Source organism: Melitaea cinxia, chromosome 1 (genome assembly GCF_905220565.1).
Source record: "Melitaea cinxia chromosome 1, ilMelCinx1.1, whole genome shotgun sequence".
Taxonomy (NCBI): domain Eukaryota; kingdom Metazoa; phylum Arthropoda; class Insecta; order Lepidoptera; family Nymphalidae; genus Melitaea; species Melitaea cinxia.
Window position 1 is genome coordinate 9,355,440 of NC_059394.1, and position 26,399 is coordinate 9,381,838.

The 26,399-nt window shown below is 31.6% G+C and overlaps 1 protein-coding gene across 2 annotated transcripts; it reads right to left on the bottom strand.

The window, feature by feature from the left end:
* Positions 1–21,084: 21,084 nt before the first annotated feature.
* Positions 21,085–26,015, bottom strand: LOC123669343 (GILT-like protein 1). Of its 2 annotated transcripts, XM_045602952.1 has the most exons (5): positions 25,882–26,015; positions 25,720–25,796; positions 22,438–22,590; positions 21,953–22,135; positions 21,085–21,359 (listed from the first exon to the last, which is right to left on the bottom strand). In XM_045602952.1, the coding sequence occupies exons 1-5, from the start codon at positions 25,973–25,975 to the stop codon at positions 21,123–21,125; spliced, it is 744 nt and encodes a 247-aa protein (XP_045458908.1). In that variant the 5' UTR covers positions 25,976–26,015; the 3' UTR covers positions 21,085–21,122. The 2 variants fall into 2 exon arrangements, with proteins under 2 accessions (XP_045458908.1, XP_045458916.1); XM_045602960.1 differs by lacking the exon at positions 25,720–25,796 and having other exon boundaries at positions 25,889–26,011.
* Between the last annotated feature and the right edge of the window lie 384 nt (positions 26,016–26,399).

Consider the following 26,399-nt stretch of genomic DNA (forward strand, 5'->3'; position numbering starts at 1 on the left):
TAAAATTAAGTTTGTTGGCTTCAGTAAGTACATAAGTGTAAACATATAGTACATTCATATGATATACAGCAATTTAATCGTGTCATGTAATGTTTATAACATGAATACACCAGGAAATATCTTGTTCAAGTAGCCCATGTGGGGAAGTATCTCAACCTTATCAGGAGATCACTATCAAATGATACTGATCTCATGTAGGTATTGTTGTACTTGCGTGTTCCTGGGGTGAATAAGGTTGCCACAACATCCTAAGGGTGCGCTGTGTGGTGTGGTGGTAGGTATGCCAGTGATGGTGGATTCTGATTTTACAGGTATCTATAGGTTACGGTAGCTAGCTAACAAGTGGAAGGTCTGTTTTTTGACACTTTAGTTATAATCAAAGTACAAAACTGTGATAATTAATTATTATAAATTAGTCATTGGTAACAAAAAAAAGTAGATTCTGCAGTGCAACTTGCCAACTGAGAAAATCACAAAAGTAATTTCTTCATTGAATACAATGTCAGTGAATGTAGGATTCATTTTACAGCCGTTTCTTAAAAATGCAGTGTAAATTAAAAATATACCTATTTACATTTAAAACTATAACAACGAAACAACAATAAATAATTGTGAGGTCAAGGTAGACCTTGACCTCACAAATATTTATTGGATTATTATTAAGACCTTGACCCACAATTATTTATATTAGAATACCTATATTAGTAAAATGAATTAATCAGATGTGACCTTACCCCGTTACCCCTTACCTCATTTAGTTTTTATCATAGTACACGAAGTTAAGGCTAGCTAAAAAAAGTAAGTCATCAATTCTTCTGCAGCGCAATTTTGGTGGCATGGATCTCGATCTCTCACGTGAAGATGTCGCTACATATTTTTTTTTAATCCTCATTTAATCCAGATCTTCCGCAAACATTTTCTAATTCGACCAATGAATATGAAATATCTCCTTCTCCTTTTGCTAAAACTCGGTATAAATAGGAATCAACCCTGTCAAATAGGAAGAAATATAAAAAATATCGAAATTGCTGCAACAAGGCGTGTGGGGATGCTCGATAACACCATAATCACAAGTCTGTGTTAGAGGAATCTGACCGTGCGAAAGTCTGGAGATTCCTTAAGTCAATCAAAATCAAACATCAAATTGCTTTAAATTCTTTTGACCCTAATAATCTCAATAAATATTTCTCATCTACCGTCACTTTATATGATACGATAAAAGCTAACACAATTAACCATCTTTCTGCCTTTTGGTTTGATCTACCTTCTTCAAATTTTACCTTCACTCAATTATTCGTATGTCAAGGTGAGCATTTTAGTTGTTAGTTCAAACGCGCTGGGCTCTGACTCCATCAGTCATAATATGATTATCCCTATTATATATTCTGTCGTACCTGTCGTAACCCATATTTTTAATGATTCCTTAATTTCCAATACTTTTCCTACTTGCTGGAAAGATGCTTAACTCATTCCTCTACCCAAAAACCTAATTCAACAGCGTTTAAAAAGCGTTAGCTTTAAAAAAAAAATTAGAACAGTCTTGTTCATCACCAATTTACATTATTCCTTAACTCAAACAATTTACTAAGTCCGGTTTCCGTCAAGATTATACTACGCTACGGGTCACGTTAAAATCTCTGATGACATCAGATTTGCCATGTACAATCAAAGTTTCACGGTGTTGACCTTGCTAAACTTTATCAATGCGTTCAGCACTGTAGATTGCAATATATTGCTTGCGGTTGGGTGTTCCTTTAAGATATCTAGATCGGTCAATGAGTAGTTTCGTAGCTACTTGTTTGGACGTTGGCAGAGATCGTGTTTCTAGGATGTTTTTTTTTTGACTAGTAAAACGTAAAAATTAGCATCCCACAAGGACGCGTCTTGAAAGTCAAGGAGGAGTCCAGGCTGAAGAACCCCTTCATAATGCGGGCCGTATCAAACAGCACTGCCTTTTGAATCCGACCCTTGATCCAATCATCAAGCGAGAGCTTTCTTAAAGTGTTGATCGAAACTCTTAGCTAATAAACCATTGACCGACACAACAATAGGAACAATTATTGTTGAGTCTACATTCCACATGCCGGTAATCTCATGGGCAAGGTCTCTTGTTCCAGCTTTTTCAGTTGATTTTCTATTAGTTGTTCTTCACGCAGGCCGGTTTTTTTTTTTTTTTAATTATTATTTTTTATACAACTAGGTCTGAAATCAAGCGTACGACTTACCTCATGGTAAGCGATTACCGTAGCTAAAAGACGCTTGCAAATCCCAAACGCGTTTCTGACTTTACCCCTGACCCTCCACATGACCTGTGGCTACCTTACTTACCACAAAAACACAACACCACTTGGGAGTAGTAATATTTGGCTGTGATTTTCTGTAAGGTTTAGTGCCCCAGTATAGTAACAAGTAGTACTATAATAATAAGAAGTAGACCTCATTACTTCCCCAGTCAGGCTGTTCCAGATTTTGAGCTGAATATTTCCTGCTGTACCCTTAATAAAAGTGCGTGGACGTAGATTTATTTCTTGAATTGATGAATTATAGCGTTGTCTCTTTTTAAAATAAACTCGATTCTGTATACTTAATTATCGAATAACCCTTAGATTTCAAGGTTCAACCGCTAACTCATTTGCCATTTGTAGGAAGACTTTATGTAGCAATATACGTCAGATAATGAATAGGTATTGATACAGCTAAAGTGATTCAGCTATTCTCATAGTATTATGCTTTATAAGTAGTTAAATATCATCACTACATGGTACTGGTTTAACACAATTGTTATGATTAAAAAGGCATTTTTTTTTATTTTTCTTAATGGGATAATTTTTGAGCAAGGTTGTATTACAATGTAACTGTTATAAGATAAGGATCACCAAAAATTGCATTAATGAATAAAATTAAGACATGTTTTTTTTGCCAATTGCCTAATGCCCATGCTTTTTATTATACATCATGTATTACAATTATGCTTATCCTAAGACAAATAATTAAGACAAGGTTATAACACCTAGTTTTCGGTTCAGAAAAATTAATAACTTAGTTAAGGAGATTGGGTATATTTATGTATCTTTATAAAATTCCATAAATAGTAGTAAGTTAGTTAATATAAATTAAAAAGTTTTTCAGGTTTTTTAACTTTAAATGTATTGAAATTGTTTTATGTGTGTGTTGTGTGTGTAAAGAAACTGTTTAGGTTCTCTTGCTCATCTCAGTAAAATCTGTATTCCGAGCTACAGACAGAGAGTACATACGACGTACAACTATCAAGACACATTTGTAAAATAACGTTTCAAAAATGCTCCTTTCTAATAACTTATTTTGAATAGAGTATTTCATAATATCTATTAATTTCATCAAGAAAGATCAGGTATTAGATAAAAAAAATGAAGTCGATTAAATTGTAAATAATAAAAAGAGAAAGTATTTATGAATAAAGAGGCCACAACTCCCAATTTCTACTCTTGCGTGCTGCTTGACACCTTGATTTGTGTGTTTAAGGCAGGAAGTGCGCCGTAGAACGGGTATAATATGGAGTATATTTTACGACGTCTATGCATATTGTGGTAACGGCTTACACCTCATTAGGTATGAGTTCCTTTAGTAAAACATAACCTTCGATAAGGTTTTTTTTTTTGTATTACAGAACTAAAATGTTTTTTTTTTTTTGTTCCGTAATCAAGTTTTCTATTTAGGTTCAGTTCAATAGAATTCATAAAGCTTTACGTAAAAATACTATGTAATTGGCAGTAATTACTATTTTCTAGTACCTACTTACCGATATAAGTCGTTGAACCGTTTTAAAACTTGACGCGTTAATTATTGAAATGTATGTAAATCATTTTAAAAATTGCGTGTATTATATATGTTGCAGTCAGAACTCTTAACCAGTCAAAAGTACTATTGACTAGCGAAATCAGTCAAAAGTAGTTTTGACTGGACAAGTTGGTCAAAAGTGGTTTTGACTGAAAATTATTGGTTATTAGTACTTTTGACTGCAAATTTGCGGTTAAAAATACTTTTGACTGACGCTCTCCGTCAAAAGTAGTTTTAACTGAAAATAAGCGTCAGTCAAAAGCAATATTAACTCTTTAGATGTGAATAAAAAATATATTTATGAAATGTGAAATCAATCAACTCCAATTAAATTTAGTCAAATGATCCTGATAAACTATAATAAATTTATGCCAGCGATCTTCTTGCGACTGCATGTCAATCAGATCGACTTGGCAGCGGCTGTTCATTTCAGTGTGCAGGATCGGTTCCTAAGCCTGACCCATCCTTTTCTTGCCTTTCTTCCTTTGGCATACTTCGCACATTGATAAATATATATTAATCATTTCTTTTGTAACATTAGGGTACTTTTTTGCCGTTTCATTCTTAAGTCTATCGCGACCACCATGCCCTATAGAAATATGAGCAGCATCAATAATGTCGTAGATTTCCTCAGCCGGCAAAAATATTTGACAGGTTCTGTGTTTGTAAATAATTTTTTTATTCCACAAACTTCAATGATGTTAAAGCGTTGTAGTCTACTGTATTGTAATGTTGTTTTCTTTTCATTAAATATCGCGTCTTCCACATCCATTGCAAACTTTTCAAATTTTTCTTTTGTCATCACATTGAAATGACTATCTTTCATATCTTCCATCACTAAAATTCTTTGCAAAAAGCCTTCTTTCTTTTCGTAGTCACTCATTTTTGTTCTAATATCAGCACGTTCTCCACTAATAATGAGTAATATAAAAGTTTATATGTGCGTTTGTCGTTATTTTTATCGACCACCTTTAACCTTTTAACTTTTTAAGGGTTTTGACTGATACAACCAGTCAAAACCACTTTTGACGGAATCATTTAGTCAAAAGTACTTTTAACCAGCTCCATTGGGCAAAAGTACTTTTAACTGTTATTTTAGTCAAAAGTATTATTGACTAAAGCAAACGGTCAAAAGTATTTCTGACTGATTTTGCTAGTCAATAGTGCTTTTGACTGGTTAAGAGTTTTGACTGCAACATATATAAATAAAAAATATGTTATATCAGTATCATTATCAAAGACTAAATCAATACACTATAAGTAACCTTATAATCTATACAAATAATAAAATGGTAGGAAAGTCAAAACTGTACATTGAATATTTTTTTAAAAAGAATACTTGGGGTGTGATCTACAATCGACACCGAAGCCAAAAATATAGTTTTTAGAATTTTTGTCTGTTTGTCTGTATGTATGTCCGGGATAAACTCAAAAAGTACAGCATGGATTTACTTTAAATTTGGCACGAATATTATTAAGAAGTCGGGTCAACGTATAGGCTACATATTATCACGCTATCACCTACCGGGAACGAGCAGTGAACCTTTATTTCCTCAACGCATTCTGTAACAACGTGTAATCTAACGACGCATATTTGAATGTTGTTGTTATTATGTTAATAACCATGCTATATAAGCTAGCTTCACAGTCTAAAAATCACGCAATATAAGTAACTAAGCCGATAAACATAATTAAATGAATATAAGTAGACAAGACAGTTTTAAAGCAGCGCCATCTATGAGATTTTTCTGTAGATATGAAATGTAAAGAAGAATCGGGTAATTGAATGTTATTTTAAAAGGTATAATCGTAGGTATTTTTGGCGCTGTATAGCAGCAGCTAGTATGTAAATACATCGAAATATTGATTGTTATCAACCTTGCGTATAAAGTTAAACACAATAAATTATATTAATTTGTCTGTGGTGTTGTTTGTCTTAATTCGTATACCTCGAATTACTGTCTACACATTATAATACAATACAAAAATTACTTATTTATTATTTTCTAAGTGTAATCACACCCATTTCCTTAACCTGACCAATATTTACGCAATTGTATTGTAAGTAAGAAATGATAATTAAATTTATAAATTTGTTGTATTGGAGCTTATTAGTCTTCATTTAAAACGAGTGAATAGAAGAAATGGAGATGGGTCGTTTGACGGAAGTCGGTCGGGGACGGTTATCGGTGCAGCGCGGCTGCTGTATCACAGGAAATAGTGGTCAAGCCACTGGCCCACAGCTATTATACATATTAACAAGCACCATTCCAGAGCGATAACAATGTTATTACTTTTGAACGAGATAAATCATTGTTTATAGCGAATAATAAATGTTTATACTCGAATAATAATACTAATTATTTTAAAGTGGTACAAAACAATAGTGGGGCAAAAATTATCGTCCGTAAATATTTAGTTTTTATTTATTTTTTAGTAAGTTTGTAGTGCAAATGAAACTTATACAATACTATGGTATACCACAGAAGTAATAATAAAAAAAAAAAAACAATTTCCCCAATTCCAATTTTTATTTATAAGTCTAATATTTTTATCAGCAAGAGATTAGTTGATTTCTTTGGAGGAATATGGTATGTAATCCAAAACCATGTTCTATTTACTCGATCAAGCGCGACCGAGGTTGAAGTTTATTTTTATTTACCGGATCGGCCTATATGTAAGCGAGACGGGAGCATCCGTCTGTATCAACGGGTCAAAGGCTCCAACGTTTACGTCTATGATTTATAATGATCACCGAGTAAACATGGCGTCTGCTTATCGGCCGTCCCGACCATAGGTTCTTCACCTCTACTTTATACGCAACTCGTATCCCGAATTTCTGATTATACCGTTAATTGAATCCTTAAAATTGAAATACATTTTCAATAAAGGCTCATGTGAAATCACATTTTCAATATTATTTTAGCAGTACCGAAGAAATAAAAGCTGTATTTTATTCATCGAAATTCAATTTATTACTTCGCTTAACATCGAAACGTCTTAGAAAATCGTAATAAGTATTATAGATGAGAAAACGTCGTCGATGAAATATCTTCGCTTTTGCTGTGACATTTCGTACCGTGTATCTTTGAGATTGTGATCTAAATATTTATATTTAAACTAGCTGAGCCCCGCGGTTTCACCGGCGTAAATTTGAGAAAATATCGCACTAAAATATTTCATAGTCTATAGACTTTTTCAGGAAATGAACTACCTAACACAAACATTTTTTCATTTGGTTAATTTTTTTAATTTTTTTTTTATTTCTTTTTAGTAAGTATGCAAATCTTCCGTGGGTCTTAAGGAAGATGCAAAAAAAATTGCCGAATTGGTCGAGTCATTCTCGAGTTATGCGCTTAACAACATTAATTTTTATTTGTATAGACTCGACGACCCGCGTGGTTTCGAATGTTGGCGTATTTCTGCTGGTCGTAATGTAATATTTTATTTAAGCTTTTTTATATTTCTCTAAGTTTCATCAATAAACAAATTATCGAACTTAAAAGGATTTTTAAAATACCCAGTCCATTATCCAAAGGTTATTGCGGGATAATAATATAATTGTGTTTGCTTGCAAACGAAAAGAAAAAAACCGAATTCAATTAGGTACATTGAAAAGTAATACAACGCAAGTAAATACGCATCATTCTACATAAACGACACATGTATGTAGGGTGTTAATTAAAACTTCGTGTTGATAAATATGTTTTATGAACGCAAGAAAAACGTAATTTTTATTTTATTTCAATTTAAAAAATAAATTATTAACGTGTGTGGCGCGTCGATTTGTTTCAATAGTTATGATATAAAGTTTAAAGTTGAAAATGAGTTACTGATTTCATTAATATAGTGATTTGTTTATCATTAAAACATAAAAGCAATTCTGATTGATATATTGTCCACAAGCGTAATGACAACATAGGATTGATTTACGTAAGTAACATTTGCACCAATGTAGAGCTTATCAATTTCTGATTTATGTTTTCATTTATGTTAACGTAATTATGTTTCAAATGTATTTTATTTCTTCATCTTAATTTAATTCAGTCTTAGAGCTATAAAGCCATTTTCTTTTCTTTCTTCCATTTCATTCTAAAAATGAATAACATTTTGTTGGCTCTACATATATAATTATTTATACAATTTCAATGTGTATTTTTAAAAACAATATGCGTATTGTAAGTTTATTAGCGTAGATAAGCGTATAATATGAAAGCTTTCGAAACATTCTTCCGATTTTATTTTAATTATTTTATATTTAGATGAATATCTATGTGAAGTATAATGTATATTATGTAATTATATATTTTATGTTCAACTGAGGTAGCGCACAGCAGGAAATTTCCTGCTCAAATATGGAGCAGCCCGACTGGGGAAGTACCTCGACTTTACAGAAGCTCGCAGTTAAATAATGCTGCTTTCAAGCAGTGTTGTGTTCCCGTTGGCCAAAAAAATGATATTGAATTATTTAAAAAAAATAAGTCATACCTATCCACTCATTTTCTGTTGTGATATAATATTAATATTGTAATAACCATTTAAATAAATATAGTTTATATTTATTTTATTTACTTTTGGAATTATTTAAAATGATATTAAAGTGTGGCTGATAAGCCTACGAAGTAACAAACTCGTGAAATATGCGCGCCGGATAGTTATTCCGCCACCGCGCACCGCTCCGCGCGCCTTTACAGACGTGCATTGGTTCATTAATTTGATCATGTTATTGTTCGTAATTCCGAAGCGAGACTCTTACCAAGTCTTACATTATTAGTATTGAAGGCCGTCTCGAAATACTTACGATAATCCTCCTCCAAAAGGAATAAAGATAATGGTATTACTTCTTGCTACTTTCATTAGAAGTTATTATTTTGAATTTTATGTGATTACACGGAGTCGTAAAATGTCCGTCGAGTATGTATGATTGTATGCGCAGTCGCAAGCCGCATTGCTCCAATCCTACATGAATCAGTGTACTCTCACGTCATCGAAAAGGCGCGTCCGTTTTCCATATAAAGTACACAAACTGTCAGGACATTTATTAATTAACAATAAAGTTAAATTATTTGTATTATGTCTATTTACATAAATGATTGGTAATGATCCGTTATTATGGTCAGTGTTCTGAAAAAGTAGCATAATTTACTAAAACCTTGAATTGAAATCATAGAAACGATAATAGCGTTAATGAGAATTGACCTTTCTGCTTCCGACCCAGATGTTAATTTAATAAATGAATTTCCTTAATATTTTGTAGTACCTTCTTGTATTGTAGAAACATGATATTCCCATTAAATTATGAATATAATACCATATATATAATATCTACCTATAATATCTACCTTTATACCTATATAATACCAACCTAGTCTTAAAATAAAGGTAAAAAATAAATAAATTTAAATAACGCTAACATCTGATGGTGTTTCGAAAAATTCACACGTAAAATGTTATGGCAGTAGTTTTAAAAATGCGTAAAACAAACTGTACCAAACGAATAAACGGGTTCCTTCTCGAATGCTTTTAAAATAATTAATGCTATTTTCGCTCTATAATTCTCGTTTACTCCCTGTAATTCTGTTAAGACAGGATCTACTGGCTAGTTGTAACTTGTCTATCGTTTCTGTTAAGAAAGTCGAAACTAATGCGTAGGTTGGTATAAAGCCTACACATATAAAATTGAATAAATCAAATAAATCAAAATCGGTACGATATTAGATTGAGTGGTGTGTAGATGGAAGAGTCCTTATAAAATTTTAATTTTATTACCTTTTCACATGGTTTTCTCTGTTCTCATTATACAGTAATTATTAAAAAAATTAGTACAAAAATTATTAATATGTTGTAATATTTGTTAACCATTAGAATAAAATATTTTTACTACAGACTGATACTTCTCAGCTGCACGTGGTTTTTGGTTGGCACGTGTCATTGGGCGATGTGCCAAGTCGACGGGAGACTAAAACGCCGCTACATATCTCAAGCGGCTGATTTGTTTTCGTTCAATGTCGATTCTCGTCTCACTCTCACTCATATTAAAATAGATAAAGATAGGCGATGTTCCTGCGGCTGCATGACGGTAGTCCCTCGAGTGAATGGCGACGCATCGACTGACCGAGAATGGGTTGCGTGCGTTCGTTGGGGGCAACGAATCCACCCTTCGTTACACACAAAAGAAAGCGAGTCCAATGTAATTTTTTTATCGTTCCATTTGAGTAGAAAAACTTAAATATTATTTCATTATCTTATTTATTTTGTTTGAACATCCAGTTCCAGTCTATTCAGTTAATCTTTATAGCGCTGTAGATACTAATTGTCCAGATTCAATCTCTTCACGGTATACAATTAGACAATTATATACTTACTAGCTTTGCCCGCAACTTCGTCCGCGTGGAATTTAAACAAAAAGTTCTTGTGTGTTAGTTCGTAGTCTTATAAAATAAATAAATTTCTAAAATAAAAGTTGGTTAAGTTACTCCTTATTACATAATCTACCAGTGAAAGTCCCAAAAAAATCGGTACAGCCGTTTCAGAGATTAGCCGGAACAAGCAGACAGACAGACAGACAGACAAAAATTTGTAAAAGATGTGATTTTGCTATATGTACCGTGTATATACATCGATATTCATTTAGTAAAAAGCGGTTATTTTAATATTACAAACAGACACTCCAATTTTTTTTATTTGTATAGATTAATTTTTGCGATGAAAAGTAATATACCTAACTACGTACCTAACATAACATGCATCTAAACAAATTTTGAAAAAAGCGACTTCAAAGAGATTTTCTTTCAAACATTTTTCATAACATTTTAGTTCCTTCTAACGTTCATAGATACAAATAATTTTAAAGATGTTAGGAACATTGAAATTTTGTATCAGAGACAGAAATATAGCATGCGCACGATAGCACACGATATAGATTAGTTTAGAAATATCAAGGCGACCTCGAATGGTTGTCATATTAGCCGAGCGATTAAGGCTGGGCTTTATTTATACCTTTATATATTCACTACTACATAGCCACAGTTGTCGTGGACCTTGATCTTGCGGTATTCTTATAACAAGATGACGTCTTATCAATATAATATCCATCGCAGTGATAGAACTATTTATTGAATACATTAGCCTATGCCTAGCCTATATCGTGATGCTAATTACATACATACATACATAAAATTCACATTGATAATAAGTAGGTACATAGTACAAATATTAATTATTCAATGTCTATAAAGGAAGTTGTCTTTTATAACATTTATGAAAAAAGTATAAATAACCGAAAGAGTTATCAAAAACTTATATCTGTTGGATACCATTATATATTAGATTTGAACATTGTCATCAGCAAACGATGAAATGGGCCATTAGTACGAGTAATACAATGTAATTTGTAGCACATAGGTATTTCGTTTTTAGAACAAAGTGAGAGATTAGGCTTATATAATACAAATGTAACCATAAAAATTATAATATTACAAAGTAAAATGTTTTTATAGTATAATAATGCCGTTATTAATATTATTTATTAGTAAATTATTTATCAAGTGTAATAAATATAAATAGATGGTGTTGTGTTACGACAGAATAGAAACTTCTGTAAAATCAAAAAACGATGCTGAAGATACGACTTTCATTTTTCGAATTTATATTTCAAGTCAAAGTAATTAAAATGAAAAAAAAATATTATTATGAATGACATGGCGCCTTGAATTTCGGTACATCGTATTTACTCAGGTGCACCAAATTATCTAATGCGTTCGATGAATGTTATTTACAATAGGGTTGTTACGTATTGTTATCGTTTAAATTCTCAATTCAATGGTTTTTGTTCAGGTTGTTTGCTTTATCGATTTTAGATCGAATTTCGGAACTGGCCCAATTTTGATATTGTAAAATGACAATATTAAAATGAAGCTGATGCACGAGTGATGTAACACTCATGGCCGCTCAACTAGTATAGAATATATTCTATACAGTATACGTGATATATATTTTAGGTAGTTCAAAGGAAAAAAATATTCGTCATTACAACAATTCAGACACGTTGAGTTGCAGTAATTTAGAGCGAATGATTAATAATAATGACGAAACAGCATAATATTTTATGACTTTAGCAGTCTCACTAGAATGACCAGTCTTACTCATAAGAAATGAATATTTAAAATTGTTTTCGAGTGATTCAGCGGTGCAGTATGCAGCAGATCGGCCTACTATTACTTATTTAAGTTTAGCTTGAAATTGTTATCATGGAACATTTTTAAGGAGAATTTACATTTTATTGTGTTCTTTAGTCTCTTATGAATGTTATTCGTATTTTGTTTTTTTCTTATTCAACCAATTATTGAAATCTTATATCGTACAAAGTTTTTATGGGTGTATTCAACCAAGGTTGAATAGCCAAGTGCTGTAATTTGTTTTTCTTAAAAGTTTTTACATCTAGCTATTTAAATGTATGACAAATAATAGCTACAATTATTTTAATCCAATCTAATATAGTTTAAGCTTCTTTTTGTACAAAGTCATCGGTGTACGTAGCGCGGACAATTTTTGTTAGATTTAGTTAGTATTTTAGGCGGACAATTTTTTTTAGGTTTTTTTAATCTATACAAATAAATACAATTGAAGTTTCTGTTTGTAATATTAAAATAACCGCCTTAAACTACATTCATAAGTATGTATACACGGTACATATACCAAAATACCATTTTTTATATTTTTTGTCTATCTGTCTGTCTGTTTGTCTGTTTGTTCCGGCTAATATCTGAAATGGCTGGACCGATTTTTTACTTTCACTGGCAGATAGCTGATATAATAAGGAGTAATTTAGGCTACTTTTATTTTAGTTTTTTTTTTATAACTGTGAACTGAAATATAATTATTTTGTTAAATTCCACGCGGACGAAGTCGCACGCGCCCTTTAGTAATTAAATAAAAACATTGCTATTATAACATATATAATTTATTTAACAACAACTCTGGTGTAGTAGTGCGTGTAGTCGCCTAAAACACCGACAATTTGCGGGTTTGATTCCCGCTCGGGAAGGATGATGTCTGTGGTCTTGTGGGTCTCCCCACCGTGCCTCGGAGAGCACGTTAGGTCGTCGGTCCCGGTTGTTATCATAAATACCTGATAGCGGTCGTTACTCAGAGAAAGGAACATATCCGCCAACCCGCAGTGAAGCAGGGTGGGTAGACTAAACTCCGATCCTTCTCCTATATGGAGAAAGAGGCCTATGTCCAACAGTGTGAGGTTACAGGCTCAATGTTTTTCTAAAATTGCTATTATAATTACTATATTAAAAATTATTAATCTAAATTACATTTTACGCCTACGTACATTGTTAGGCAATTACTACAAGATGCTAATTTGATATTTACGTACTGTTCTAAATATGAATATAATATATGTATGAAATATCTTGAAGTATTATTAGTCTAGCTATAAGTAGGTATCTACGAACTAGACGTGATCTTTACCGTTATATTCTGTAGTTTTTTAAAGATAAATTCCTGGCCAGGCTATATTATATTCGGCAACCGCCATTTAAATCGACTTTTAGTAGGCAACACTATGTCATCGTAATCGCAATGAAACAGCGCACATTTTGATGTACCTAACTTGTTTTTATTATACAGGTGGGTGAAAGTAACAAGAACAATATATATTAATACTAGCCGACCTAGCGAACTTCGTACCGCCTTATTTTTTTTCTTGAATATATTCTAATTCTAATATATCCCAACCAAAAAACTTTTGCTTATTATTTTTTAAACTCGTAGGTGCATTTTTGAACAAAGGCCACAATTTTTGGGGCAACCCTTTGACGACCCATGAAGCAGATGGGTGAACTTGTCTGAACTGTCTAGTTCGGATCTCCTGCTATACACAAAAGTGTAAATAACTGAAATATTTTCGAGTTATATAGGCTAAACACTTCGTATCACACTAACACTATCATGTTTCTATTATATTTTAAGAAAAAGGAATTCGATTATAGTCTTCGTACATAAACTCCTATTTTCACAAAGTTCTCCGTTGTAAATATTCCAGGCGGTTATTTGATTTCCCTCTGGATGACTTTTTACGCCGTGTTTATTCTGTCAAAAATCACCTCATCGATAACCTCATGGGACGAAAATTCGTTATAAGATAATTCTCTATAATTTATTAAAGTATGAATAAATAGTTCATCTTATAATCATATTTCTAATCAATATATATTAATACGTGAAGCAAAAACTTTACACCTCTTTTTACTAATATTGCGCGGTCGGAGAAGTATTAAAATTCGCACACTTTATAGTTTAAATAGAGAAGGAGTGAAGGCGAATATTTTAAACATTTTTTTTTTAATTTGTATCTACGATTTTATTTTTGTATTACATTCTAATTCTAAACTAAGGATATTTATATTTTTTTTTAATTGTGAATAAAAAATACATAAAAAACATTGATCATCTGAAATCTGTCAAAAACATGAAACATTATGTATTTGACACACACACACATGTTTATATACCTACTCTATTGTTTATTATTATAGGAGTATAGTCTTTGACAACAGAACCATAATAATATTCAAACTTATAATTTAAATTACTCGGGATTTTTGAGCAACCACTTGTTAGGTATAAATAGGTACTAATATTATAAATGTTCGAATGAACGATACTCTTTAGCGTGAAACTACTGAAATTATTACAATACAGGTATGCAGATAGGTAAAAATCCAGAATAATACATAAGCTACTATTTTTAATCAGAAATTCTTACGGGATCGGGAATTACATCGGAAAAAGAGCGAGACACCACTAGTACTTTATAATAATTACTTGTACGAAAACAAGTTTAATAATGATTGTGACAAGCTAATGACGTTACTCTATGTCCACACCAATATCAAACAAAGAAAGCAGCAAATCAATACATTGATAAATTATTAGAATTACTTGTCTTGTACTCAATACCTATTCGTATGGACTCGGAGAGTCAAATGTTGTAACATATGGTTTTATATTTTAATTTGGAGTAAAGATATTGTAACGTTGTGTTGGTAAAATAAAAATAAGTCAATCGTCTAGAGATATCTTGAAAGTTGCTCGTGAGAATTGATGACGTAGGTACTTTAGTGCAAATTATTAACAATACAGGAATCTTGAACAATAATAATATACTGTACTACATAGATTTACGTTTTGAAGCTAGCAATGTGAGTAACCGCAAGCGCAATAGACAGTTCCAATGTCTAGCCGATTGTCGTGACGAGGTGTTACAAATTGTCTTAAGATTCTACAAACAACTGTTTCTAACAAGTACCCTTAGTCAGTAGACTACTAGTATTACTAGATTAGTAGAATAGAGATTACCATTTACTTAATGATAGATCAGTATCAGTAGATTTTTGTTTTAACAGGTTCCCTGTCCCCATACAATCAAGTTTTTGGCACTATAAATGTCCCGGGTTATTTTTGCAAATATATAATTTTTGATATTTTTAAGGGCTTATTAAGTTATTATGAAATCGTAATAGTGACGAAACTACCCTAAAACAATAAAAAAAATCATGACGCTTATATGATTCATGAGCGTATCATAACGTATCGGATCGTTATACGTCCCATGAATCATATTTGATTCATATAATTATCTGTGCAAAAAGAAAACCAGAGATAACAAATGGTACAAAATTTACAAAATGTGTTCTACTAATAGTTATACGTGGTCCTATTCTATTCATGCGGGATCTGGATCGGCTATTGGAGATTGGATAAAACAGAATCTGTTGTGGTGAGGCTATGTCTTCCACTTCTAAATAAAGGTAGATTGATTGTTGCCGACAACTACTAAACCGGGATAGCTCTAGCTAGATACCTAAAGGATAGACACACAGATTTATGTGGAACTTTGCGAAAAAACAAAGTAAATTTGCCTAAAGATATCATTCGGAAAAACTAAAAGAGGTGATGTCGTTGCTAAGCAAATGGACAGCTTTGTAACTGTTTTGAAGTGGCACGATAAGCGTGATTTATTGATAATTTCCACTTGCCATGGTAAGGAAATGATGGATGACATGGTTATGGATTCCAACGACGCCAAGAAAGGCATTGATGTTGCAGATCAACTGAGCTGTTACCATTTCCCTCTAAGAAAAAGTACGACGTGGTATAAAAAAGTAGCTTATGAGTTGATTTTTCAAACAGCAATAGTGAATACCAAAGTGATTTTCGAAGAGGCTACCGGTTCTTCAATTTCGGTTTTAGATGTACAGGAAGCAATGATACGTCATTGGCTTGGCAACGTGTTCATGAAAAAAAACAGCCAGCAAGAATATCCACTCTGTCTTCAATACCATCAGAAAGACACGCTCTAACCCAGATTCCGAGGCGAGATGGAAAACTCGTAAGGAGGCGTTGTGTCATCTGTTATGCTAACAAAAAGGCCGAAGGAAATCCTTTGCTAGCTAAACAAGTAAACACCGAATGTGTAAAATGAAAAAAAAAAAAAAAAATGTTTGAAATGTTTCAATGAGACACACTGAGGCCAAATGATGTTTTTTTTTTTAATTTTTTATTATATTTTTTAGTAACTTCGTGATAAATATTGTTCCTAATAAAGACTGATTTCGTACAAATTTGTTTAATTTTAGTCTGGAAAATAACTTCGATAAATAAATATATATGATAAATCACTACAGTTTTTTTCATTTTCTCAATTTTGACTATGTATCCCACACGTCCAAATACCAAATACCGTATTTATACTGATACGTCCATAAAAAAAATTCAAGCAAATTTGCTTCTATATTTGACCATATGTGATTCATGAACGTACTAAAATTGGTACAAAATATGTCCCATGAATCATATATGATTCATGGGACAGGGAACCTGTTAAGAACTTTTATACTATTTTATTTATATGAAACTAGCTTACCCGGCGAACTTCGTATCGCCTAACACAAACTTTATCGTATGGTATTTAAAGTTCAAATTGACTTTTAAGTATTATCACAAATCTTTTGTATGGGAGTATAGAAAAGTGTTGTTTTTAGACTTTTTCAGGAAATTTAATTTTTTTTTTGAATTTTTCTCTCCGTAAAAACCATCCTCGTGCTTCAAGGAATATTTTAAAAAAATAATTAGCGAAATCGGTCCAACCGTTCTCGAGTTTTGCGCTTAGCAACACATTCAGCGACTCATTTTTATATTACAGATGATGACAATTTCTTGTTCAAGCAATAAAAAGGATCACAACAGGAGTGCAATAAATATAAGAAAAACAATTGGACCATGATTAGTTAGTAAGATACGTAAACGTGTTTGTTTGATGTTAAGTACATATTCATCGTTGCTTCGTGTAGTTAGTAAATCGATTTCATTTTCTTTATATTTTGAAATATTATAATTATAAAGAAACTATAAAATACACAGAGTATTAAATTTGTATTTTATACATGATTGGTTTTTATACATTTATAATAATACTAAGCATTGTACTATGGGTAGGTATATTTTATTCGTCACGTTTATTAGTGAAGAACTTTAATAAATCAATGAGAAAACACATTATTAATACCCATATCCTAATTTAATAAACACCAAAAATGTATTATATATAATGACAAAACTAATGTTTATTTTTTATGTTTACATCGTTATACAATAAAACATAAAAAAGTGTTGAATACTAGAATAACAAATGAAAAAAAAACCGACTTCAATTACATCGACAAGTAATACAACGTAGATCGACGAAAAAATAGTCAAGCAACTACGCGTTATTAAAGATTACTCAAAAGTTAGTTATCAGATCTCGATGAAATTTATATGTGACCACATGATAAACATCAGCTTTCGATTAAATTAAAAATTATCAAAATCGATACACCCAGTAAAAAGTTATTAGGGATTTTCGAGTTTCCCTCGATTCCTCTGGGATCCCATCACCAGATCCTAGTTTCCTTATCATGGTACCAAACTAGGGATATCCCCTTTCCAACAAAAAAAGAATTATCAAAATCGGTACATCCAGTAGAAAGTTATGCGGTATAATACAACGTAGGTCAACGAAAAAAGCGTCAAGTAAAAACACATTATTAGATATAGCTCGAAAAGTAGTTGTTAGATTTCAAATAAATTTAAATGGGACCAATTGGCACACACCACCTTTCGATTAAAACAAAATTTGTCGAAATCGGTCCACGCGGGCAAAAGTTCTGATGTAACATACATAAAAAAAAAAAAAAAACAGTCGAATTGAGAACCTCCTCCTTTTTTGGAAGTCGGTTAAAAATTGGGGTGAACTTCAAAAACTGCTCGAATTTCGGTTAATTGCTATGTTAGTATTAAAATGCTATAAGTAAAAAAGGAAACTGGTGTTAAAAATACTATAAAATGACGATAATATATAAAATCGCTTTATTAAAAATAAAAAACAAAACAAGATATTATGGACCATCAAAGCAAAATAGTGGCAAATTTTAACCTAGCACATGCAATTACAAAGCTAGTAGAATAAGGTATTGAATTATTAATCTCAAGGCGAGCATAGTTGCCTGTTTTAGTATTACAGGAAAATTTGCTAAACGCAAACATGTAAAATCGACGAGATTTGTAAAATAAGTCTGTTTAATAAATAAGATATTTATTAAATGTATAAACTTCTATTTATTTTTGATATTTATCAACATTTTTTGTATATTTATTTTTCTTTATAGACTTTGGTTCACAGTTTCAGTGTCAACAACAATATGTATCTATACAAATAAAGTATCCAATCTTTTAATTCAACCATCTATAACATTGTAGCTTCTAGCTGGGTAACACTTGCCCGTGCCAACATAAAACTTGTCAATAAATATATATATGCTCCCTCCCTATGTCACTCCCCCCTGGTGTGTTGCACACAGTGCGAATAGTTTAGATTTAGGTTTGCCTTATTTAATATATTAGGTATAATTAGGTATTGAGCTATTATTGAAATACCTCATAATGAATGAATGTGGATGGATGAAAGAAGAAATTGGTATGGAGAATGTCTGCGGAATAAAAGCGAGAAGTATGACAAAGAGGACTAGCTTAAGTAATATATTAAAATTGTAAAAAAGGACTCCGAAAAATAAAAATCGGAGGCGTAGGACAAAAAAAAAAAAAAACATAAAACTTGTCACTTACTGAGCGTAACATTTCATCATCATCATTATCATCATCATCATCATTTCAGCCTATCACAGTCCACTGCTGGACATAGACCTCCACAAGCTCACGCCAAAAATAGTGTGAACTAATGTGTGTTACCTATAGTCACCACGCTGGGCAGGCGGGTTGGTGACCGCAGGGCTGGCTTTGTCGCACCGAAGACGATGCAAACACGTAACGTTTAAAAACTAGTAAAGCAGGAAGATGATAACTCATATCTGCATCACATACATATAGTAATAGGTCAGGTAAGTCATATAGTAATACGTCATGTATTCTCCAGTCTACGTGACATAGGCAAAATCATCTGTGCTCGTTTGACACTATTGCTAACTCTTATTCTTGAAGAAGAAGAAGAAGTGAGTACTACGTTAATAAGAAAGTGTGAAACACAAAAATTTAAAAGCTAAAATTCAGCTGTTAATGGGTTTAAATCTTTACGTTAAAACTATTGAATCAATCAACTTTGTAAATATGCAAAACTGAAGCAAGACATAGTTTGATAACGAGCTCCCATAAAATTATAATATAACAAGTGGAAAGAGAAAGATAATTTAAAAAAGACTGATTTTTAAAATAAATCAACAAAGTAAATTTTGTTCTTAATGCATTGCTTGCTGCATTTACCAAAATGTCAAATATTGTCCAAATGGATAATTTTTTTTATTAAATTTGAATTTTTTCAATTCATTAATAGTAAAACAGTAATAATAATCTTCATTTTTTTAATTAACGTACCAAATGCTCACTTGACATTTAAAGAAGAAAAAGAACTAAATAAGGTTTTATTTATTCAATTGTATACATTTTTTAATATGTTTGCCGATATTTTCGTCAATAGTATGCCAATTAAAAAAAAACATATAGCACAGGATGTTATATCAGAGGTGGTATTCATGTGGTGGGCACGTTCGCTAAATCGGGACATAATGGTGAAATTTCAACAAAATTGTGGAAACTCCGCGAATAACATGTTTATTGCATTTTTAACCGACTTCCAAAAAAGGAGGAGGTTCTCAATTCGACTGTATTTTTTTTTTTTTTTTTTTTTTTTTTTTTTTTTTTTTTTATGTATGTTACATCAGAACTTTTGACCGGGTGGACCGATTTCGACAAATTTTGTCTTAACCGAAAGGTGGTGTGTGCCAATTGGTCCCATTTAAATTTATTTGAGATCTAACAACTACTTTTCGAGTTATATCTAATAATGCGTTTTTACTCGACGCTTTTTTCGTCGACCTACGTTGTATTATACCGCATAACTTTCTACTGGATGTACCGATTTTGATAATTCTTTTTTTGTTAGAAAGGGGATATCCCTAGTGGTACCGTGATAAGGAAACCAGGATCTGATGATGGGATCCCAGAGAAATCGAGGGAAACTCTCGAAAATCCGTAATAACTTTTTACTGGGTGTACCGATTTTGATAATTTTTAATTTAATCGAAAGCTGATGTTTATCGTGTGGTCACATATAAATTTTATCGAGATCTGATAACTACTTTTTAGTAATCTTTGATAACGCGTAGTTGCTTGACTATTTTTTCGTCGATCTACGTTGTATTACTTGTCGATGGAATTGAAGTCGGTTTTTTTTTCGTTTGCGAGCAAACACAATTATATATGTATGCAGATGGATTTCACTGAGGTTTCTGAGCCGATTTGCGTAATATTTTCTTGTTTAAAAATGTTAACTATCTGGTTGACCCTATACACATACGATCAAAATCCCGAATAGTTTGTCAGTATATCAAATGTAATTAAATAACAGATTATTGCTGCTGCTACTAATCACACTTTTTAAAATAATATTTACAATAAAATAAATAAGAATAAAACAATTTAAAAGTAAACCCACTTCAAAAAGCTCTAAGAAGATCTAAATAATGTTTATTTTGTTCAGAAGTCATTTTGGGTAAACAACAGATGTTTTTTGTTCTTTCCTCTCAAAGACTTATCGTTAGTATCATCGGCTCAACGATATAAATATGAATTAAATTCTTAAAGTGTAGATGTTATCTATGTCATAATGTATAATAAAATACAAAATAAATGAAAAAAAACAGGTATTTCAAAATATTATTATTTTTATGACAAAATTATTATTACACATAATTGTTATAGTATTTCATACACGGTGGTGGCAAAACATGAAATTGCGAGCAAACGTCCCTCATGAAGTCAGTACCATCACTGACCTGTCCGTTAATAAGAATGTAAGGTACATATTGAAAATTCACTTTCATGCTCTCATCACCATAATATTTAAGTAGCTGTGTTCCTCGTTCTCCCTTAGCACATGCCTTTATTGGGTTTGAGTCCAAAGACATAGACAATGCGCACTGAAAAATATACAGTCATAAAATTATGTTTTTTTTTAATATGTAAGTGATATATGTATGTATGTATTATGTTGATACATGTGTGATATATTTCATGGTAAGTATAATTTATCCATTTTTTTTCTTTCATTATACAGCTGTGCTACAGGGCTACCACATTAATATTAATAAAAATATTTTTTGTTAGATGGTTTATCTTAGGTTGGCGATGCCGTGGCGCTCCGCTCGCTGTGACGATGAGGTTACCCCTCGTTTTTAGTCAATATTCTGTGTAGGCTTTAAGGTCATATAGCTTAGCTTCATAGAAAGTCAGTATAGGAAATGGCGCCGTTGTAATTTATAATAAACATTACAGAAACCAACAAAATCCATTAAAAACAATGCGATATAGTTTCGTTCTAATTACAGTTAAAAACTACATACTTGTTAACTTAAACTATACTTTGATTTTATAATACAAAACACCGTTATCAAGCCTGCAGTGGAGCAGCGTGGTGGATTATGCTCCGATCCTTCTCCTAGATAGAAAATGAAGCATATTCCCTGCAGTACACAATAAACAGTTACAGAGAGAATCGTCGGTAAATACGTACCCTGTCAGCAGCTTCGTCATTTGAACCAAGATCGTTGTCGGAATCCATCATGCAGACGTTAAACAACACTGCCTTTGTAACGTTTTGCAAGTGGTCGATAGCGCAGGCATGCAGCTTGTTCCCGTAACATTCAGCAGGGCCGTGCTGGCATTTGAATTCGATTTTACCGTTTTCTTCTATAGTCTAATCATTTATACAAAAAAAAAAAAATAAGTAAATTTGAAAATTTATTAAATATAAAGAAAGGCTTACATTAAGAGGAAACTACTTATAAAGGTATAAATTGTAATGTTAAATTTTCTTTCGCTTATTAACCTTTTTAATAGGTACATCTCGCATTGAAATAATAAATTACATTTATGTCATATGTCTTCGACAAAAACGATAATCATAATTTTTACATGTTTATTTGTAATATACTTATTTAACCTCGTTTATCACTTATTACTTTTAATGCTAAATGTTTTAACATGATTCAAGATTACCTTCGCATTTCCGTAAGGATAAGTATGTATGTTCAAGTATCGACTCAGCTTCGCTACAGCGGGACCAAATTCATACTTGTCAAACCGCTTGCAGTCTGGACAGAGACACTCGTAATACAACTTCACGTCTACCTTGTTAGCGCCACTATAAAACTACAACAAAATTTAATCGTATTTAATTACAAAAAGCTCTATGTTTTATTGAATATCGGTTAAGATTTTCTGCCTAAAAACGCTTCATATAAAATACTAGCTGACCTGGCGAACTTTGTACCGCATTCTTTATTTTTTTCTTAAATATAATAATTAATATATCAAAATAAAATATAGCCTATCTTTTAAGTTGGATCGAACTGCACATGGTGTGCGAATTTTATTATAATCGGTTAAGTGGTTTAGGAGTCCATTGAGGACAAACATTGTGACACGAGATTTATATATATTAAGATATTGTTTGTAGAATGAGTTATCTCATTCGGAAAGTATGTATTTTTGATATCTTTTAATGTGTTCCTTAAATCTGTTCTAAAGCAATTTATTATTTACAAACAAAAAATATATCAAAAGCTATTAGAGTTTTTCAAAGTAAAGATTTATTTTACATCTCTTAATTTAACATTACCTACCTAAAAATGGTATTTTCGTTTGTGCTTCTATTATGAGAATTAATAAATAAATATTTTATAACATACACACACGGTCGTCTGTTCCTATGGTAAGCAACTTAATGCTTGTTGTTATAGGTAACAGCCGACTGATATAACTATAACTAATATATATATATATATATATATATATATATATATATATATATATATATGCATGTAAAGATAAATATGCATGCATGCAAATATTACACCCAGACTCAGACCTGAATCGAACTCGCAACCCGCGAAACAGAAATCAGGGCCACTACAAACTGCGCCAACGGGCTTGTTAATTAATAAAAAGATAATAGCTGGAGTCCTGTTACACCTTAATGTTTTCTGACATGGACTTGGATATTGTCCTAAGTATAGGAGCAGTATAAAATGGAGAGTCAGGACACCAAGAAAGTAGGCAGGTAGGTATTGTAATACAAAGTAATTAATGTGTAAACCCGAATAATAAATAATCGCTAGTCTATAAATAGTAAATGTTATTGTAATTAAGTATAAAATAATAAGTACAACGGTGATCTAATAAAATTTAGTATAATACCTACATACTAATTAAAATAATTTATTTACCTACTAACGTACTCTTTGGCAGAGACATTTGTTTTTCTTTGTTAAAATGTTTAATTATAATTTGAATAAGTATGTTTCGCTTATAGTACGTGTACATGTACCCCTTATTTATATACATGCATATTAGGCGATTAATCCATAGCACGACGTCGACAATTGTGTGATAACGCATTCATGACGATCATTACTATTATTATTAGGTCGGGGAAAAAGTTTCATCGTTCTTTATAAAAAAATTCATGGTAAGGTTTTACAAAATTTACATTAATTAAAATATATATTATGCACAATTTTGTTCGATAGTTTGCCGCCGTTTCGTAGATAGTGATAGGATACCGTTGCTGTACAAATTTTGGCACTTCTCAGTAAAAAACCGCGACAAGTAGTTTTGACGGTTCTTTCTCTATGTTAACTTTACACTACCAAAAGTAAAAGAAAAGACTGCAACAGATGAAAATCTGTGGGTTCAAGATCGGGGCTATATGGTGAACGCATTAAGACTTCCCAGTCAAATTCTCTCCATTTTTGTTGAGTGGCTAAAGACGTATGTTGTAAGATGACGTATGCGTTGTCGTCATAAAGGACCATACCTATTCTGTTGATCAATTCTGGCCGCTTATTCTGAATTTCTTGCTTAAATCTCACGATGCCCTTTCCATACCACCATACACTTACCTTACTGCGTGTCAACTCGGGTTTCGCAGTAGTCTGTGCAGCTTTACCGACCTTTGACTACGATCTATTTCGTACATTATTATTATTATTATTATTATTATTATATCGTAATTACTCAAATGTCGATCTAGCTCTACCTTTTCAAAAATGTCGTCAAAGATCAAAATTTCCTGACTAAAAACGCTTAAACCAATTTTGTGCTACTCTTACTGACACTGCACTAGGTCCATAAACGTCACAATTTTTTTTTTTGCGGCTTGAGTCGCATTTTTCCCTTTTTTAAAGTAAAACTTTAAAATGTTCTGAATTTCTTCGATGGATTCACTCATTTTAGCGGACAGAAAAATAAATAAAAATGGCGGGAAACTGTTTTTTAACCGACTTCAAAAAAGGAGGAGGTTACTCAATTCGACCGTATATATATTTTAAAAGCTGACCCCGCAAACGTTGTTTTGCCATAACACAAAATTTCAAATATTTTTCTTAAATTAATCGCAGCACCAACTGTCGGGACAAACTGAAATTAAAATATAATAATATTTAATATTTGATGCTGCGATGGTAGCGCAGTCTACCGGATCCAATGTAAAACATTCCAAAATTAGCAATTACTTATAAATGAAAAATAAGTTAAATAAACATTTTCCAGTGGACCAAATTGTGTATCTAAACCATCCTCGGATCCCCTTGAACTCACACAAAAAATTTCATCAAAATCCGTCCAGCCGTCTAGGAGGAGTTCAGTGACATACACACGCTCACAAGAAATATATATATAAAGATGTATGTTCGGGGAATAACTTCGTCGCTTATGAACCGATTTTGATAGTTCTTTTTTTTGTTGGTAAGGAGATATCCCAAGTGTAGTATCGTGATAAGGAAACCAGGATCTGAGGATGGGATCCCAGAGAAATCGAGGGGAACCCTCGAAAATCGTAGTGACGACTAGTGTGACGACTAGTGCGTTTGTTAATTTTTTTCGTCAACTTACGTTCTATTACTTGTCGATGTAATTGAAGTCGGTTTTTTTCGTGTGCGAGCAAACACAATTATTACCTTTGCATTTCATTTTTAAAATGTCACCTTTTCATGGTAAAAAAATCAGCCACAACCAAGAAGATTTTATTACAAATTTTTAATATTAGAAAATACGAAAAGACTTTTTCCTCGACCTATTATGTTAGAACTTGCCCACCGTTCGTGAAGTCAACATTTGTCTAATAATAAAATAATAACATAATATTATCAAGAAGAAAATAATTGTACGAAAGGCTATAAATTAATCCTAAAGATTTTAGTCATAAAATGTCAATTAGCTTTACCGTCATTATTATTTTATAATGTAAGACTAGTTATTTAGCCACAAAAAATATCTTACCTTATCTGATAAGAAATATAAATTATTTTTTGATAACTTTTTTATATTTCCTATACCGTTTAAAGTGTTAGATATATCTGCAAAGAAAGTTTACATTATAATCATATATAAGTAATCTTCTTAATTTTAAGCAGAATAATGAAATAAAAAATAAATTCTTACCTATTACCCTATAAGCTGGGATTATTATGAAGAAAGTAAATAGAATACATATAATTAAATTAGACATTTTAATAATATGTCCGATCGTATTCATAAGCAGTACGAGACTGTTTGGTTTATTACTCGTCACAGTTAATGCGATTAAAGAAACGTTCACACTTCCTGCAACTACATATATCCAATATATGATATATATATATATATATATATATATATATATATATATATATATATATATATATATATATAAATATACATATAGGTTCAATTGTTTTTAGTATATATTTATAGTAATTTAGAATTTATAACCGTTATATTAGACAGAAAATAAATTCTCTACGCTTAATTTACTTATACATATAATAATGATACGCCGTGATATGCCTTTAGAAAAACTACATTGCAATTAAATTTAATAGTTTGTTATTTCTAGTACATTTAATACATTTAGTATTTAATAAAATAATACAGTCATGACATATCTTAAAAACGATTTAAAAAAAATATACCAAGTTTTC

Coding starts and splice junctions, on each gene's coding strand:
- LOC123669343 (XM_045602952.1), bottom strand. CDS start 25,975: ATGAATACGATCGGACATATTATTAAAATGTCTAATTTAATTATATGT. Junction 25,797..25,881: donor CCCAGCTTATAGGGTAATAG/GTAAGAATTTAT, acceptor CTTTCTTTGCAG/ATATATCTAACACTTTAAAC. Junction 22,591..25,719: donor TATATTTCTTATCAGATAAG/GTAAGATATTTT, acceptor ATTTTGTTGTAG/TTTTATAGTGGCGCTAACAA.